General features: G+C 43.4%; 1 protein-coding gene across 3 annotated transcripts in view; it reads right to left on the bottom strand.

The window, feature by feature from the left end:
- Nucleotides 1–15,432, bottom strand: part of trappc8 (trafficking protein particle complex 8) — a 109,076-nt gene that overhangs the window by 72,606 nt on the left and 21,038 nt on the right. For all 3 annotated transcript variants that reach the window (XM_039002835.1, XM_039002836.1, XM_039002837.1), the window contains 4 exons: nucleotides 13,393–13,546; nucleotides 4,106–4,214; nucleotides 3,161–3,426; nucleotides 2,748–2,863 (listed from right to left, as the gene is read on the bottom strand). In XM_039002835.1, coding sequence (XP_038858763.1) covers nucleotides 2,748–2,863; nucleotides 3,161–3,426; nucleotides 4,106–4,214; nucleotides 13,393–13,546 — 645 coding nt within the window. The remainder of the gene's footprint in view (nucleotides 1–2,747; nucleotides 2,864–3,160; nucleotides 3,427–4,105; nucleotides 4,215–13,392; nucleotides 13,547–15,432) is intronic.

Raw genomic sequence — 15,432 nt, 5'->3', positions numbered from 1 at the left:
CGCTGTTCCCTCTGAACAGTTGATGTTGAGATGTGTCTGTTACTTGAACTCTGAGGTGCAGATAATTGCTCATTGCTGAGACTGGTAACTAATGAACTTATCCTCTGCAGCAGAGTTAACTCTGGGTCTTCCTTTTCTGTGGCGGTCCTCATGAGAGCCAGTTTCATCATAGCACTTGAAGAAACTTCTTGAAATTACCTTCATGTCTTAAAGTCATGATGGACTGTCATTTCTCTTTGCTTATTTGAGCTGTTCTTGCCATAATATGGACTTGGTCTTTTAGCAAATAGAGCTATCTTCTGTATACCACCACTACCTTGTCACAACACAACTGATTGGCTCAAACAGATTACCCCATGAAGCTGGTTGAGAGAATGCCAAAAGTGTGCTAAGCTGTCAAGGCAAAAGGTGGCTACTTTAAAGAATCTCAAATATAAAATATGTTTTGATTTGGTAACACTTTTCTGGTTACTACATGTATGTTATTTCATAGTTTTGATGTCTTCACTATTATTCTACAATGTAGAAAATAGTCAAAAATAAAGATAAACCCTGGAATGAGTAGGTGTCCAAACTTTTGACTGGTACTGTATGTAAATGTGATATTTCTTTTTTTTTTTTTATAAAAACCTGACTTTGTCATTATGGGGTATCATGTGTAGATTGATGAGGGGGAAAAAACGATTTAATCAATTTTAGAATAAGTAACTTAATAAAATGTGGGAAAAGTCAAGGGGTCTGAATACTTTCCGAATGCACTGTACATATACACTGTCTTGGGTGAAAGCCTAAAGCTAATCTTTGAGTTCTCTCTCTCTCTATCCTCTTATTCTGCACCTCTGATTGGACACATGGACGGTTTAACTCAGTAAATGTGTGATTGTGTTCATACCGTATGTACCAGACATACAGCCAGCAGCATACCACCCTGCATCCCACTGCTGGCTTGCTTCTGAAGCTAAGCAGGGTTGATCCTGGTCCTGAATGAGAGACCAGATACTGCTGGAAGTGGTGTTGGAGGGCCAGTAGGAGGCACCCTTTCCTCTGGTCAAAAACAAAATCCAATGCCCCAGGGCAGTGATTGGGGACATTGCCCTGTGTAGGGTGCCGTCTTTCGGATGGGACATTAAACGGGTGTCCTGACCTTCTGTGGTCACTAAAGATCCCATGGCACTTATTGTAGGGGTGTTAACGCCGGTGTCCTGGCTAATTTCCAAAATCTGGCCCATAATACCATCATGGCCACCTAATCATCCCCAGCTTACAATTGGCTCATTCATCCCCTCTCCCCTGTAACTATTCCCCACGTCATTGCTGTAAATGAGAATGTGTTCAGTCAACTTACCTGGTGGTTGTGTTCATACCGTATGTACCAGACAGTGAACTGTTCACCGGAAGTGCTACCTTGTCCCGGACATGCTATTTTCGACTCTCTCTACCGCACCTGCTGTCTCTAACTCTGAATGCTCGGCTATGAAAAGCCTACTGACATTTACTCCTGAGGTGTACCCTCTACAACCACTGTGATTATAATTATTTGACCCTGCTGGTCATCTTTGAACATCTTGGCCATGTTCTGTTATAATCTCCACCCGGTACAGCCAGAAGAGGACTGGCTACCCCTCAGAGCCTGGTTCCTCTAGGTTTCCTAGCCACCGTACTTCTACATTTGCATTGCTTGCTGTTTGGGGTTTTAGGCTGGGTTTATGTATAGCACTTTATGACATTGGCTGATGTAAAAAGGGCTTTATAAATACATTTGATTGATTGATTGTGGAATCCGAGGTGTAATCTGTTAATGAGAGAACCTTGCCATCTTTCAAAGCACTGGTCAGTGAGAAATGTGATAGTAAGTACCAAGACCACAGCTAACTGGATAACCTCCTTGCTACTGGTGAAGTAGATCAGAGACGGGCAAAACATTTTTGTGGGGGAAACAAAAAAATCTGAACTCATCACGAAGGGCCACTATGACTCGCGGTTCTGCAAACCCACATCCATACAGCGCTGGCCCGGCACTAGCATTTTGGGCCCCCCTGACATAAGAGAAACTGCTGATGCACAACCAAATTTCCAAATTGCACACTGTGTATTCTACCTCTGAACAGTAAATTGAGACACCGATTGAGTTCCTCCAAAAAAATAAGACCTGCTGGCCACCAGTAGCCCTGCCCATCCATGATGTAGATTACACTTTTTTTTTTTTTTTAACAAGTCAGTTAAGAACAAATTCATATTTACAATGACAGCCTACCAAAAGGCTGGGAGCTGGGATAATAAATAAATATATGTCAACACACATCAGGACAAGAGACACCACAACACTATATAAAGAGAGACCTAAGACAACATAGCAAGGCAGCAACACATGACAACATGGTAGCAGCACAAAACATGGTACAAACATTATTGGACACAGACAACAGCACAAAGGCAGGAAGGTAGAGACAACAATACATCACGCGAAGCAGCCACAACTGTCAGTAAGAGTGTCCATGATGGAGTCTTTGAATGAAGAGATGGAGATAAAACAGTCCAGTTTGAGTGTTTTTTGCAGTTTGTTCCAGTCGCTAGCTGCAGCGAACTGAAAAGAGGAGCGACCCAGGGATGTGTGTGCTTTGAGGACCTTTAACCAAAAGTGAATGGCAGAACGGGTGTTGTATGTGGACGATGAGGGCTGGAGTAGGTATCTCAGAGGGAGAGGAGGAAGGGGACAGTGAAGAGGAGAAGGAGGGTGATGTACTTACAGAAGGCCGGAAGTGTTCTTCAGTTCAGCAATACTCTTCTCTGGAACTTTCCCTCCTCCAAACAACTTCTTAGTGACTGAGAACAGAGAGCGACTCAAGCCTTTCCTGGAGACCAGCTACAGACGGAGGGGAAGGAGGGAGAGAGAGGGAATGAGATCAGATCATTAGAATGCCTAAGGCCATATAATAGATTGTGTCCTATCATTAATCAGTCCTTCCAGGATTTCGCTGCTATTTTTGTGTCAATACACCCTGACCGATTAATCAATAAACCAACTGACAGGAAGTACATATGCTTAGATATGGCAGTAGTCAGGGGACAGTTACCAAAAATATGACAATACAAGACAACACAGTGGTAAACCGTGGTAGCTGAGCGGTCTCATGGTCATCTTGTGTGTGTGTGTGTCTACCTGATCATTGAGCTGTCTAATGTGCTTCTCTATGTGAGGTAGTAGTCCCCTGAAGGTAAATTCCTGGATGAATAGTCTGAGGCGGTTGTGGTCGTTCAGCGTTAGACATGCCCCATGGCTGGTGCCCGCCGCCACTCCCGTGTAGACTGTCGTAGTGTTGGTTTCCGCGGCGATAGCCCTGAGGGAGTCCAGGCTACCGGGCATGTCAATGGCAGTCTCCAGCTGGAGAGGGTGGGTGTTGTCCAGACTGTTTACAGAGACTCCGTCTGATAAACAAAACATTGTCAACAACAACACACAATGTCAACAATGTAAAGGTGTGTGTCCAGACTGTTGGGAGATTCCGTCTGGATAAACAAAGTATTGTCAAGAACCTAGGCAGACTTCAAATGAGGGTGTGTGTCTAGACTTCATAGAAACTACATCTGAATAAACAATACATTGTCAACCCACGCATGCTTCAGATGGATTAGTAATGAGCATATAGTTTCTCCATCTGGATTAAATAATTAAACTCAACTACAGATCCTTCAATCTTTCAGTAAGGGAGAATGAGACGGATACACAACATATATATATGTATATGCAATCCCACTGAGCCAACGACCTTGGAGTTGCTAGCGCCAGGCTCTGTTCAACTGAGCCACACAGGACCACAAGTATGTGCATGTCAGTTAGATTTTTTATTTTTTATTATACCTTTATTTAACTAGGCAAGTCAGTTAAGAACAAATTCTTATTTACAATGACGGCCTAGGAACGGTGGGTTAACTGCCTTGTTCAGGGGCAGAACGACATATTTTTACCTTGTCAGCTTGGGGATTCGATCTTGCAACCTTTCGGTTACTAGTCCAACGCTCTAACCACTAGGCTAACTGCCACCCCAAGAGTGAGTAATGATATGAAATCTTCAGCTCCTGAGTATTTCTAAGTGGCTAAGCTCACCATTCTCTGCCGAGTCATGTCCGTCCATCTCTGGTGCTCCTCCTACGTTGTTCTCTACAGCCGTGTTGTTCACCACTACAGGGGTTGGGGCTGGCTCCTCAGACTGATCCTAGAACAGCCAGGAGCAAACATGACAATATATGGGTCATGATCAATAGGCACGAAACTGAAGATAGTAGAGCCTGACCGATATGGGATTTTTAGATCCAATACTGATACCGATTTTAGGGAGGCAATAGTCAACGATTAACGATATATCTGCTAAAATACAGTACCAGTCAAAAGTTGACACCTACTCATTCCAGGGTTAATCTTTATTTTTACTATTTTCTACATTGTAGAATAATAGTGAAGACATCCAAACTATGAAATGACACACATGGAATCATATAGTAACCCCCCAAAAAAGTGTTAAATCAAAATATTTTATACCCTTTGCCTTGACAGCTTTGTACACTCTTGGCATTCTCTCAACCAACTTCATTAGGTAGTCACCTGGAATGCAATTCAATTAACAGGTGTGCCTTGTTAAAAGTTAATTTGTGGAATTTCTTTCCATGGTAAACAGAAGATAAAACTATTTGGTAAAAGACCAAGTCCATATTACGGCAAAAATAGCTCAAATAAGCAAAGAGAAACAGTCCATCATTACTTGAAATTTTCTGGATTGATTGACCTTCAAGAACTTTGAAAGTTTCTTAAAGCGCAGTTGCAAAAACAATCAAGCCTATGATGAAAATAGCTCTCATGAGGACCGCCACAGGAAAGAAAGACACAGAGTAACTTCTGGAGAGGATAAGTTCAGAGTCACCAGCCAAAGAAAATGCAGCCCAAATAAATGCTTCAGAGAGTTCAAGTAACAGACACATCTCAACATCAACTGTTCAGAGGAGACTGCATGAAATCAGGCCTTCATGGTCGAATTGCTGCAAAGACACCACACCAATAAGAAGAGACTTGTTTGGGACAAGAAACATAAGCAACGGACATTAGACCGGTGGAAATCTGTCCTTTGGTACGATGAGTTCAAATTAGAAATATTTAGTTCCAACCACAGTGCATTGTGAGATACAGAGTAGCTGAATGGATGATCTCATGTGTGGTTCCGACCGTGAAGCAAGGTGGTGGTGTGATGGTGAATTGCTGGTAATATTGTCAGTGATTTATTTATAATTCAAGGAACACTTAACCAGCATTGCTACCACACCAGCGTTACGCCATCCTATCATTTGTTTCTCAACAGGAAAATGACATAAAACACACCTCCAGGCTATGTAAGGGCGAGTGATGGAGTGCTGCATCAGATGACCTGGCCTCCACAATCACCTGACATCAACCCAATATCGATGGTTTGGGATGAGTTGGACCGCAGAGTGAAGGAAAAGCATCCAACAAGCGCTCAGCAGATGTGGGAACTCCTTCAAGACTGTTGGAAAAGCATTCCTTGTGAAGCTGGTAGAGAATGTCAAGAGCGTGCAAAGCTGTCATCAAGGCAAAGGGTGGCTACTTTGTTTAACACTTTTTTGCTTACTACATGATTCCATGTGTGTTATTTCATAGTTTTGATGTCTTCAATATTATTCTACAATGTAGAAAAAAGAAAGAAAAACCCTGCGAGTAGGAGTGAGTAGGAGTCCATACTTTTGACTGGTACTGTATTTATTTTTTTATTATTTTTTTAGGTGTAATGAAAAACAGGCCCTTTTATCACAAATTGTGGTCCAAATGATACTCTAAATTATAATTCAACTAAATATTAAAATGAACATTATTTAAGATTTTTTTTTTGTGGTTATCTAGTAAACCACAAATACAAACTACAGTGCATTCGGGAAAGAATTCAGACCCCTTGACTTTTTCCGCATTGTTACATTATAGCCTTACTTAAAAAAAAGTCTCCCAATCAATCTACACACAATAACAAAACGAAAACATTTTTTTTTAATGTTTGCAAATGTATTAAAAATAAAACAGAAATACCTTATTTACATAAGTATTAAGACCTTTGCTATGAGACTCGATCCATTGCGTCGATCCATCCTTTACCCTTGAGATGTCTCTACGACTTGGAATCCACCTGTGATAAATTAAATAGATTGGAAATTATTTTGTAAAGGCACACACCTGTCTATGTAAGGTCCAACAGTTGACAGTGCATGTCAGAGCAAAAACCAAGCCATGAGGTCAAAGGAATTGTCAGTAGAGCTCCGAGATAGGATTGTGTCGAGGCACAGATCTGGGGAAGGGTACCAAAGCATGTCTGTAGCATTGAAGGTCCCCAATAACACAATGGCATCCATCATTCTTAAATGGAAGAAGTTTGGAACCACCAAGATTCTTCCTAGAGTTGGCCACCTGGCCAAACTGAGCAATCGGGGGAGAAGGGCCTTGGTCAGGGAGGTGACCAAGTACCCAATGGTCACTCTGACAGAGCTCTAGAAATCCTCTGTGGAGATGGGAGAACCTTCCAGAAGGACAAACATCTCTGTAGCACTCCACCAAATCAGGCCTTTATGGTAGAGTGGCCAGATGGAAGCCACTCCTCAGTAAAAACGCACATGACAGCCCACTTGGAGTTTGCCAAAAGGCACCTATAGGACTCTCAGACCATGAGGAACAAGATTCTCTGGTCTGATGAAACCAAGATTGAACTCTTTGGCCTGAATGCCAAGAGTCACGTCTGGAGGACACATGGCACCATCCGTACTGTGAAGAATGGTGGTGGCAGCATCATGCTGTGGGGATTTTATTTAGCAGTAGGGACTAGGAGGCTAGTTAGGATTGAGGGAAAGATGAACAGAGCAAAGTGCAGAGAGATCCTTGATGAAAACCTGCTCCGGAGGGCTCAGGACCTCAGACTGGGGCAAAGGTTCACCTTCCAGCAGGATAATGACCCAAATACAATGCAGGAATGGCTTCTGGAGAAGTCTCTGAATGTCCTTGAGTGGCCCAGCCAGAGCCCAGACTTGAACACGATCCAACATCTTTGGAGAGACCTGAAAATAGCTGTGCAGCGACGATCCCCATCCAACCTGACAGAGCTTGAGAGGATCTGCAGAGAAAAATGGGAGAAACTCCCCAAATACAGGTGTGCCAAGCTTGTTGCGTCACACCCAAGGAGACTCGAGGCTGGAATAGCTGCCAAAGGTGCTTCAACAAAGTACTGAGTAAAGGGTCTGAATACTTATATAAATGTAATATCTCAGTGTAGATTTTTTATACATTTGCTTTGTCATTACAGGGTATTCTGTGTAGATTGATGAGGGGAAAAAAACTAAACTCAGTAAAAAATAAAAAAAACTGTCAACTTCGTTTATTTATCAAACTTAACATGTGTAAATATTTGTATGAACATAAGATTCAACAACAGACAAACTGAACAAGTTCCACAGACATGTGATTAACAGAAATGGAATAATGTGTCCCTGGGGGGGGGGGGGGGGGGGGGGGGGTCAAAATCAAAATCAAAATCAAAAGTAAGTCAATGCAGCTGGTGGCCACACCTGATACTAAGTACTGCAGTGCATCTCCTCCTCATTGACTGCACCAGATTTGCTAGTTCTTGCTGTGAGATGTTACCCCACTCTTCCACCAAGGCACCTGCAAGTTCCCGGACATTTCTGGGGGGAATGGCCCTAGCCCTCACCCTACGATCCAACAGGTCCCAGACGTGCTCAAAGGGATTGAGATCCGGGCTCTTTGCTGGCCATGGCAGAACACTGACATTGCTGTCTTGCAGGAAATCACGAACAGAACGAGCAGTATGGCTGATGGCATTGTCATGCTGGAGGGTCATGTCAGGATGAGCCTGCAGGAAGGGCACCACATGAGGGAGGAGGATTTCTTCCCTGTAACTCACAGCGTTGAGATTGCCTGCAATGACAACAAGCTCAGTCTGATGATGCTGTGACACACCGCCCCAGACGATGACGGACTTTCCACCTCCAAATCGATCCCGCTCCAGAGTACAGGCCTCTGTGTAATGCTCCTTCCTTCGCTGATAAACACGAATCCAACCATCACCCCTGGTGAGACAAAACTGCGACTCGTCAGTGAAGAGCACTTTTGGCCAGTCTTGTCTGGTCCAGCGACTTTGGGTTTGTGTCCATAGGCAACGTTGTTGCCGGTGACATCCTGTGCAGATGTTGTTACACGTGGTCTGCCACTGCGAGGACGATCAGCTGTCCGTCCTGTAGTGCTATCTTAGGCGTTTCACAGTACGGATTTTGCAATTTATTGCCCTGGACACATCTGCAGTCCTAATGCCTCCTTGCAGCATGCCTAAGGCACATTCACGCAGATGAGCAGGGATCCTGGGCATCTTTCTTTTGGTGTTTTTCAGAGTCAGTAGAAAGGCCTCTTTAGTGTCCTAACTTTTCATAACTGTGACCTTAATTGCCTTCCGTCTAAGCTGTTAGGGTCTTATCGACCGTTCCACAGGTGCATGTTCATTAATTGTTTATGGTTCATTGAACAAGCATGGGAAACAGTGTTTAAACCCTTTACAATGAAGATCTGTGAAGTTATTTGGATTTTTATAAATTATCTTTGAAAGACAGGGTCCTGAAAAAACAGACATTTCTTTTTTGCTGAACTTATTTAATCAATTTAAGAATAAGGCTGTAACGTACATTTTGTTTTGGAAAAAGTGAAGGGGTATAAACTTTCCGAATGCACTGTATATCCTCTATAAATACGAAACAGTTGTTCAGTTTACATTCTTTGGTAAAACTTAAAGATTTGTATATCTATGGCACTGGATAAAAATGCGTAAGTGTTTGTACTGAAGCACCACAAGTACCCTAATACACGAGGGCTGAATGAATTAAACTTTGTCACAAAGTAAACCTAAAAAACTAAACTCTTCAATAAGAATGCAGTGAAACCCAATAAGATGCCGTTCATAATATCACCCCTAGATGTTAGAATCAGCATTTGTATTGAGTAGATTCACTACAGTGCTTTACAACAAGGTCATGTTAAGAAACAATTCATGGCAACCTCACAATGAGAGCTTGTTATGACAAGCATACATTAGGTGTTCATTACAAAACTGTTTCCTTACTGAAACCATGAAGTAAATTAGTTATTCAATAGAAAATATATAGGCTATATATTTCAACTGAAAATGGAATAGGAATAAATTCAAAAAATAACCACAAATGAGCAAACGTATTTGTTCATTCTATATGTATATAATATCGGCGTAATATAGACCGACACAAATATTTCTGTGAATGGCTGATATCAGCCGATAAATCAGTCAACCAATTTATTGGTCGGCTCAAGAAGTGCTCAGAAACTGAGTAAAACGGGAAGGTACTAACTGAACTTGTCTAATAAGTCACACTCCTTTCCTTTGCGAAGTGTCCTAATGAACCCGACAATGGTATGGTCAGTTATCTGCTACAGTACATTAGGAACTGACAATTAGATCAGTGGTCACCAACCTTTGCTAAGTCAAGAGAATTTTCTGAGTCAAAATGCATGCCGAGATCTACCGCTCTGATTTTTTTTATTACCATGACTTAAAATGTAAGCCTATGCAACATTAACCAATTAAAAACAGTACTGTAGCAATGAGGTTTGTGCACTAAGCTATAGGCCCAATACATTATCACCGCATACTGGCTTTGCTTGAATTTACCTGCCAATGCATTGTTGTTTGGGACTTTAAAAAAAATATATATTTCAAAATTTGAGGTAGGCTATATGATCACACCGGTAATAAATCCATTGTTGTATTACTTGTGAGGCACAGATGAGTAAGGATGCATTTAAATAATTCTATTTTTTATTTTACTGGGCTGATGGTGCCTGCATCTGATGGTCAGTCTCAGCGGAGGGAGAGACAGCAGACTGAGGGAGCGTCTCTCAACATCCCTCCGCTCTCTCTTTCCTCCACTGACCAAAAAGGTACACCGTCTTCCAGCTGATGGCGAAACAAGTCGCACCGCATTACTTCTGCCTCATGCACAAATTAATGTTATTACTCCTATGAACAGAGAAAGTGAAATATTCCTTGATATTAAAAAAGACCCAAGCCGCTAATAATAACAACGCAAGCTTATAGATACACTTTCCTACTCATTCATTACTGCTGCACTGCTTGTTGTAGCGCTGAGTGGAAATAGGAAGAACATGCATTTTATAGGTTATAAAAGTGTTGAATACAAAGTGTTGACAGTGCTGAGTAAGAACTTAAACATGAACTCACTCAAAAACAGCAGCTCTGCTGTATTCGTTAACAGTCTGTCTCTAGTCATGGTTTTAAACGTTTTGAAATCTCACGGTATCAATTTTGCCGTAGCTTTCTTTTATGCCTGCTACGTTACTGCAGACTCGGGTCATCTGAGCAATCTGATTGGCCAGGGGAGGCATAGTGCACTTGATTTCCTCTCCAAGTCCACCGAAAAGGCAGAGTTTGTTCCTTCAGACTGGTACAGTTCGCCTACCCGGTACAGTTTGACTACCCTGCGCGCAGGGCAGCGGAATTGGCTGCACCTACCACCAACAACCAGAGACTAATAAATAAAAAAAATAGGAACACAAGGCTTTATCGTTGGGTTTTTCAAATCAAATCCAAGTTTGTCACGTGCGCTGAATACAAGGAAATGCTTACTTACAGGCTCTAACCAATAGTTCAAAAAAGGTATTAGGTGAACAATAGGTAGGTAAAGAAATAAAACAGTAAAAAAACAGGCTATATACAGTAGCGAGGCTACATACAGACACCGGTTAGTCAGGCTGATTGAGGTAGTATGTACATGTAGATATGGTTAAAGTGACTATGCATATATGATGAACAGAGTAGCAGTAGCGTAAAAGAGGGGTTGGCGGGTGGGACACAACGCAGATAGCCTGGTGAGCCAATGTGCGGGAGCACTGGTTGGTCGGCCCAATTGAGGTAGTATGTACATGAATTTATAGTTAAAGTGACTATGCATATATGATAAACAGAGAGTAGCAGCAGCGTAAAAAGAGGGGTTGGGGGGGGGGGCACACACAATACAAATAGTCCGGGTAGCCATTTGATTACCTGTTCAGGAGTCTTATGGCTTGGGGGTAAAAACTGTTGAGAAGCCTTTTTGTCCTAGACTTGGCACTCCGGTACCGCTTGCCATGCGGTAGTAGCGAGAACAGTCTATGACTGGGGTGGCTGAGGTCTTTGACAATCTTTAGGGCCTTCCTCTGACACCGCCTGGTGTAGAGGTCCTGGATGGCAGGCAGCTTAGCCCCAGTGATGTACTGGGCCGTACGCACTACCCTCTGTAGTGCCTTGCGGTCAGAGGCCGAGCAGTTGCCGTACCAGGCAGTGATGTAACCAATCAGGATGCTCTCGATGTTGCAGCTGTAGAACCTTTTGAGGATCTCAGGACCCATGCCAAATCTTTTTAGTTTTCTGAGGGGGAATAGGCTTTGTCGTGCCCTCTTCACGGCTGTCTTGGTGTGTTTGGACCATTCTAGTTTGTTGTTGATGTGGACACCAAGGAACTTGAAGCTCTCAACCTGCTCCACTACAGCCCCGTCGATGAGAATGGGGGCGTGCTCGGTCCTCCTTTTCCTGTAGTCCACAATAATCTCCTTAGTCTTGGTTACGTTGAGGGATAGGTTGTTATTCTGGCACCACCCGGCCAGTTCTAACTTCCTCCCTATAGGCTGTCTCGTCATTGTCGGTGATCAGGCCTACCACTTGTGTCGTCTGCAAACTTAATGATGGTGTTGGAGTCGTGCAGTCGTGGGTGAACAGGGAGTACAGGAGAGGACTGAGCACACACCCCTGGGGAGCTCCAGTGTTGAGGATCAGCGTGGCAGATGTGTTGCTACCTACCCTCACCACCTGGGGGCGGCCCATCAGGAAGTCCAGGATCCAGTTGCAGAGGGAGGTGTTTAGTCCCAGGATCCTTAGCTTAGTGATGAGTTGAGGGTACTATGGTGTTGAACGCTGAGCTGTAGTCAATGAATAGCATTCTCACATAAGTGTTCCTTTTGTCCAGGTGGGAAAGGGCAGTGTGGAGTGCAATAGAGATTGCATCATCTGTGGATCTGTTTGGGCGGTATGCAAATTGGAGTGGGTCTAGGGTTTCTGGGATTATGGTGTTGATGTGATCCATTACCAACCTTTCAAAGCACTTCATGGCTACAGACGTGAGTGCTACGTGTCTGTAGTCATTTAGGCAGGTTGCCTTTGTATTCTTGGGCACAGGGACTATGATGGTCTGCTTGAAACATGTTGGTATTACAGACTCAATCAGGGACATGTTGAAAATGTCAGTGAAGACACCTGCCAGTTGGTCAGCACATGCCCGGAGCACACGTCCTGGTAATCCGTCTGGCCCCGCAGCCGTGTGTATGTTAACCTGTTTAAAGGCCTTACTCACGTCGGCTATGGAGAGCGTGATCACACAGTCGCCTGGAACAACTGATGCTCTCATGCATGCCTCAGTGTTTCTTGCCTAGAAGCGAGCATAGAAGTGATTTAGCTCGTGTCACTGGGCAGCTCGCGGCTGTGCTTCCCTTTGTAGTCTGTAATAGTTTGCAAGCCCTGCCACATAAGACGCGCGTCGGAGCCGGTGTAGTATGATTAATTCTTAGTCCTGTATTGATGCTTTGCCTGTTTGATGGTTCGTCGCAGGGCGTAGCAGGATTTCTTGTAAGCTTCCGGGTTAGAGTCCCGCACCTTAAAAGCGGCAGCTCTACCCTTTAGCTCAGTGTGAATGTTGTCTGTAATCCATGGCTTCTGGTTGGGGTATGTACGTACAGTCACTGTGGGGACGACGTCCTCGATGCACTTATTGATAAAGCCAGTGACTGATTTGGTGTACTCCAATGCCATCGGAAGAATCCCGGAACATGTTCCAGTCTGTGATAGCAAAACAGTCCTGTAGTTTAGCATCTGCTTCATCTTGACCACATTTTTATAGACCGAGTCACTGGTGATTTCAGCTTTAATTTTTGCTTGTAAGCAGGAATCAGGAGGATAGAGTTGTGGTCAGATTTACCAAATGGAGGGCGAGCTTTGTACACGTCTCTGTGTGTGGAGTACAGGTGATCTAGAATTTTTTTCCGTCTGGTTGCACATTTAACATGTTGATGGAAATTTGGTAGACCTGATTTAAGTTTCCCTGCATTAAAGTCTCCGGCCACTAGGAGCGCCGCCTCTGGTTTTACAGAAATGTTTGGCGATCGACTAGAAATGCCTTGGAGATCGACCAGTTGAATGCGGTCGACCGGTTGGTGACCACTGAATTAGATACTTGGAAAACTTCGTCTGGGCTCTACCGTACCTGGCTTTGCAGACTGCTCTTGTTAAGGTACTGGCTCCATGGGTCCGGTATCTGTTCATCTGTTCCTGCTGCTGCTGTACGAGAGTTGATCTTCAGAAGGTAACAACCCTGAGAACCATACCTCTGCTTCATATCCTCATACACAGAGTCAGCTCTGAGAGCACAAGAGAGAAAAAAAATATATACAATTACAATGACAGGCTAAGAATGACACATTAACAGTTTAAAGCAGTCCTTTTGGGCTGAAATCAAGTATATAGATTTATTTTTTACATGACTTAAAAATGTAAGCCAATGAAACATTAAACTATTCAAGGCCCAGTGCAGTCAAAAACATGACTTTTGTGTTTGATATACAGTGCATTCAGGAAGTATTCAGACCCCTTGAATTTTTCCACATATTGTTACGTTACAGCCTTTTCTAAAATGGATTTAAGTTTTTCCCCGTCTCAATCTAAACACAATACCCCATAATGACAAAGTAAAAATAGGTTTTTAGAAACGTTAGCAAATCTGTTAAATTAAAAACTTAAATGTTACATTTACATAAGAATTCAGACCCTTTACTCAGTACTTTGTTGAAGCGCCTTTGGCAGCGATTACAGCCTCGAGTCTTCTTGGGTATGACACTACAAGCTTGGCACACCTGTATTTGGGGAGTTTCTCCCATTCTTCTCTGCAGATCCACTTAAGCTCTGTCAGGTTGGATGGGGAGCGTCACTGCACAGCTATTTTCAGGTCTCTCCAGAGATGTTCGATCGGGTTCTGGCTGGGCCACTCAAGAACATTCAGAGACTTCTCCAGATGCCACTTTGAGGTCCTGAGTGCTCTGGAGCAGATTTTCATCAAGGATCTCTCTGTACTTTGCTCTGTTCATCTTTCCTGACTAGTCTCCCAGTCTTTGCCGCTGAAAAACATCCCCACAGCATCACACTGCCACCACCATAGAAATGGTGCCAGGTTTCCACCAAACATGACGCTTGGCATTGGGGCGGCAGGGTAGCATAGTGGATAGAGCGTTGGACTAGTAACCGAAAGGTTGCAAGTTCAAATCCCCCAGCTGACAAGGTACAAATCTGTCGTTCTGAGGCCGTCATTGAAAATAATAATTTGTTCTTAACTGACTTGCCTAGTTAAAAAAAGGTCAAATAAAATTTAACTCTTTGGCCGGAATTTTATCAGAACAGAGAATCTTGTTTCTCATGGTCAGTCTTTAGGAGATTTTTGGCAAACTCCAAGGTTGTCATGTGCCCTGAAGAGTGGCTTCAGTCTGGCCACTCTACATAAAGGCCTGATTGGTGGAGGGCTGCAGAGATGGTTGTCAGAGGGTTCTACCATCTCCACAGAGGAATTCTGGAGCTCTGTCAAAGTGACCATCGGGTTCTTGGTCACCTCCCTGACCAATGCCCTTCTCCCCCGATTGCTCAGTTTGGCCGGGCAGCCAGCTCTAGGAAGAGTCTTGGTGGTTCCAAACTTCTTCCACTTAATAATGGAGGCCACTGTGTTCTTGGGGACCTTCAATGTAGCAGACATGTTTTGGTACCCTTCCCCAGATCTGTGCCTCGACACAATCCTATCTCGGAGCTCTATGGACAATTCCTTCGACCTCATGGCTTGGTTTTTGCTCTGATATGCGCTGTCAACTGTGGGCCTTACATAGACAGGGGTGTGGCATTTCAAATCATGTCCAATCAATTGAATTGACCACAGGTGGACTCCAATCAAATTGTAGACACCTCAAGGATGATCAATGGAAACAGGATGCACCAGAACTCAATGTCGAGTCTAGTAGCAAAGGGTCTGAATACTTACGCAAATTAGGTAATTCTATTTTCTATTTTTAATACATTTGCAAAAATGTCTAAAAACCTCTTTTCACTTTCTCATTATGGGGTATTGTGTGTACAGTTGAAATCGGAAGTTAACATACACCTTAGCTAAATACATTTAAACTCAGTTCCACAATTCCTGACATTTAATCCTAGTAAAAATTCCCCGTCTTAGGTCAGTTAAGATCACCACTTTATTTTAAGAATGTGA

The sequence above is a fragment of the Salvelinus namaycush genome, chromosome 10, assembly GCF_016432855.1.
Source record: "Salvelinus namaycush isolate Seneca chromosome 10, SaNama_1.0, whole genome shotgun sequence".
NCBI lineage: Eukaryota > Metazoa > Chordata > Actinopteri > Salmoniformes > Salmonidae > Salvelinus > Salvelinus namaycush.
This window is presented reverse-complemented; position numbering and strand designations above follow the sequence as displayed.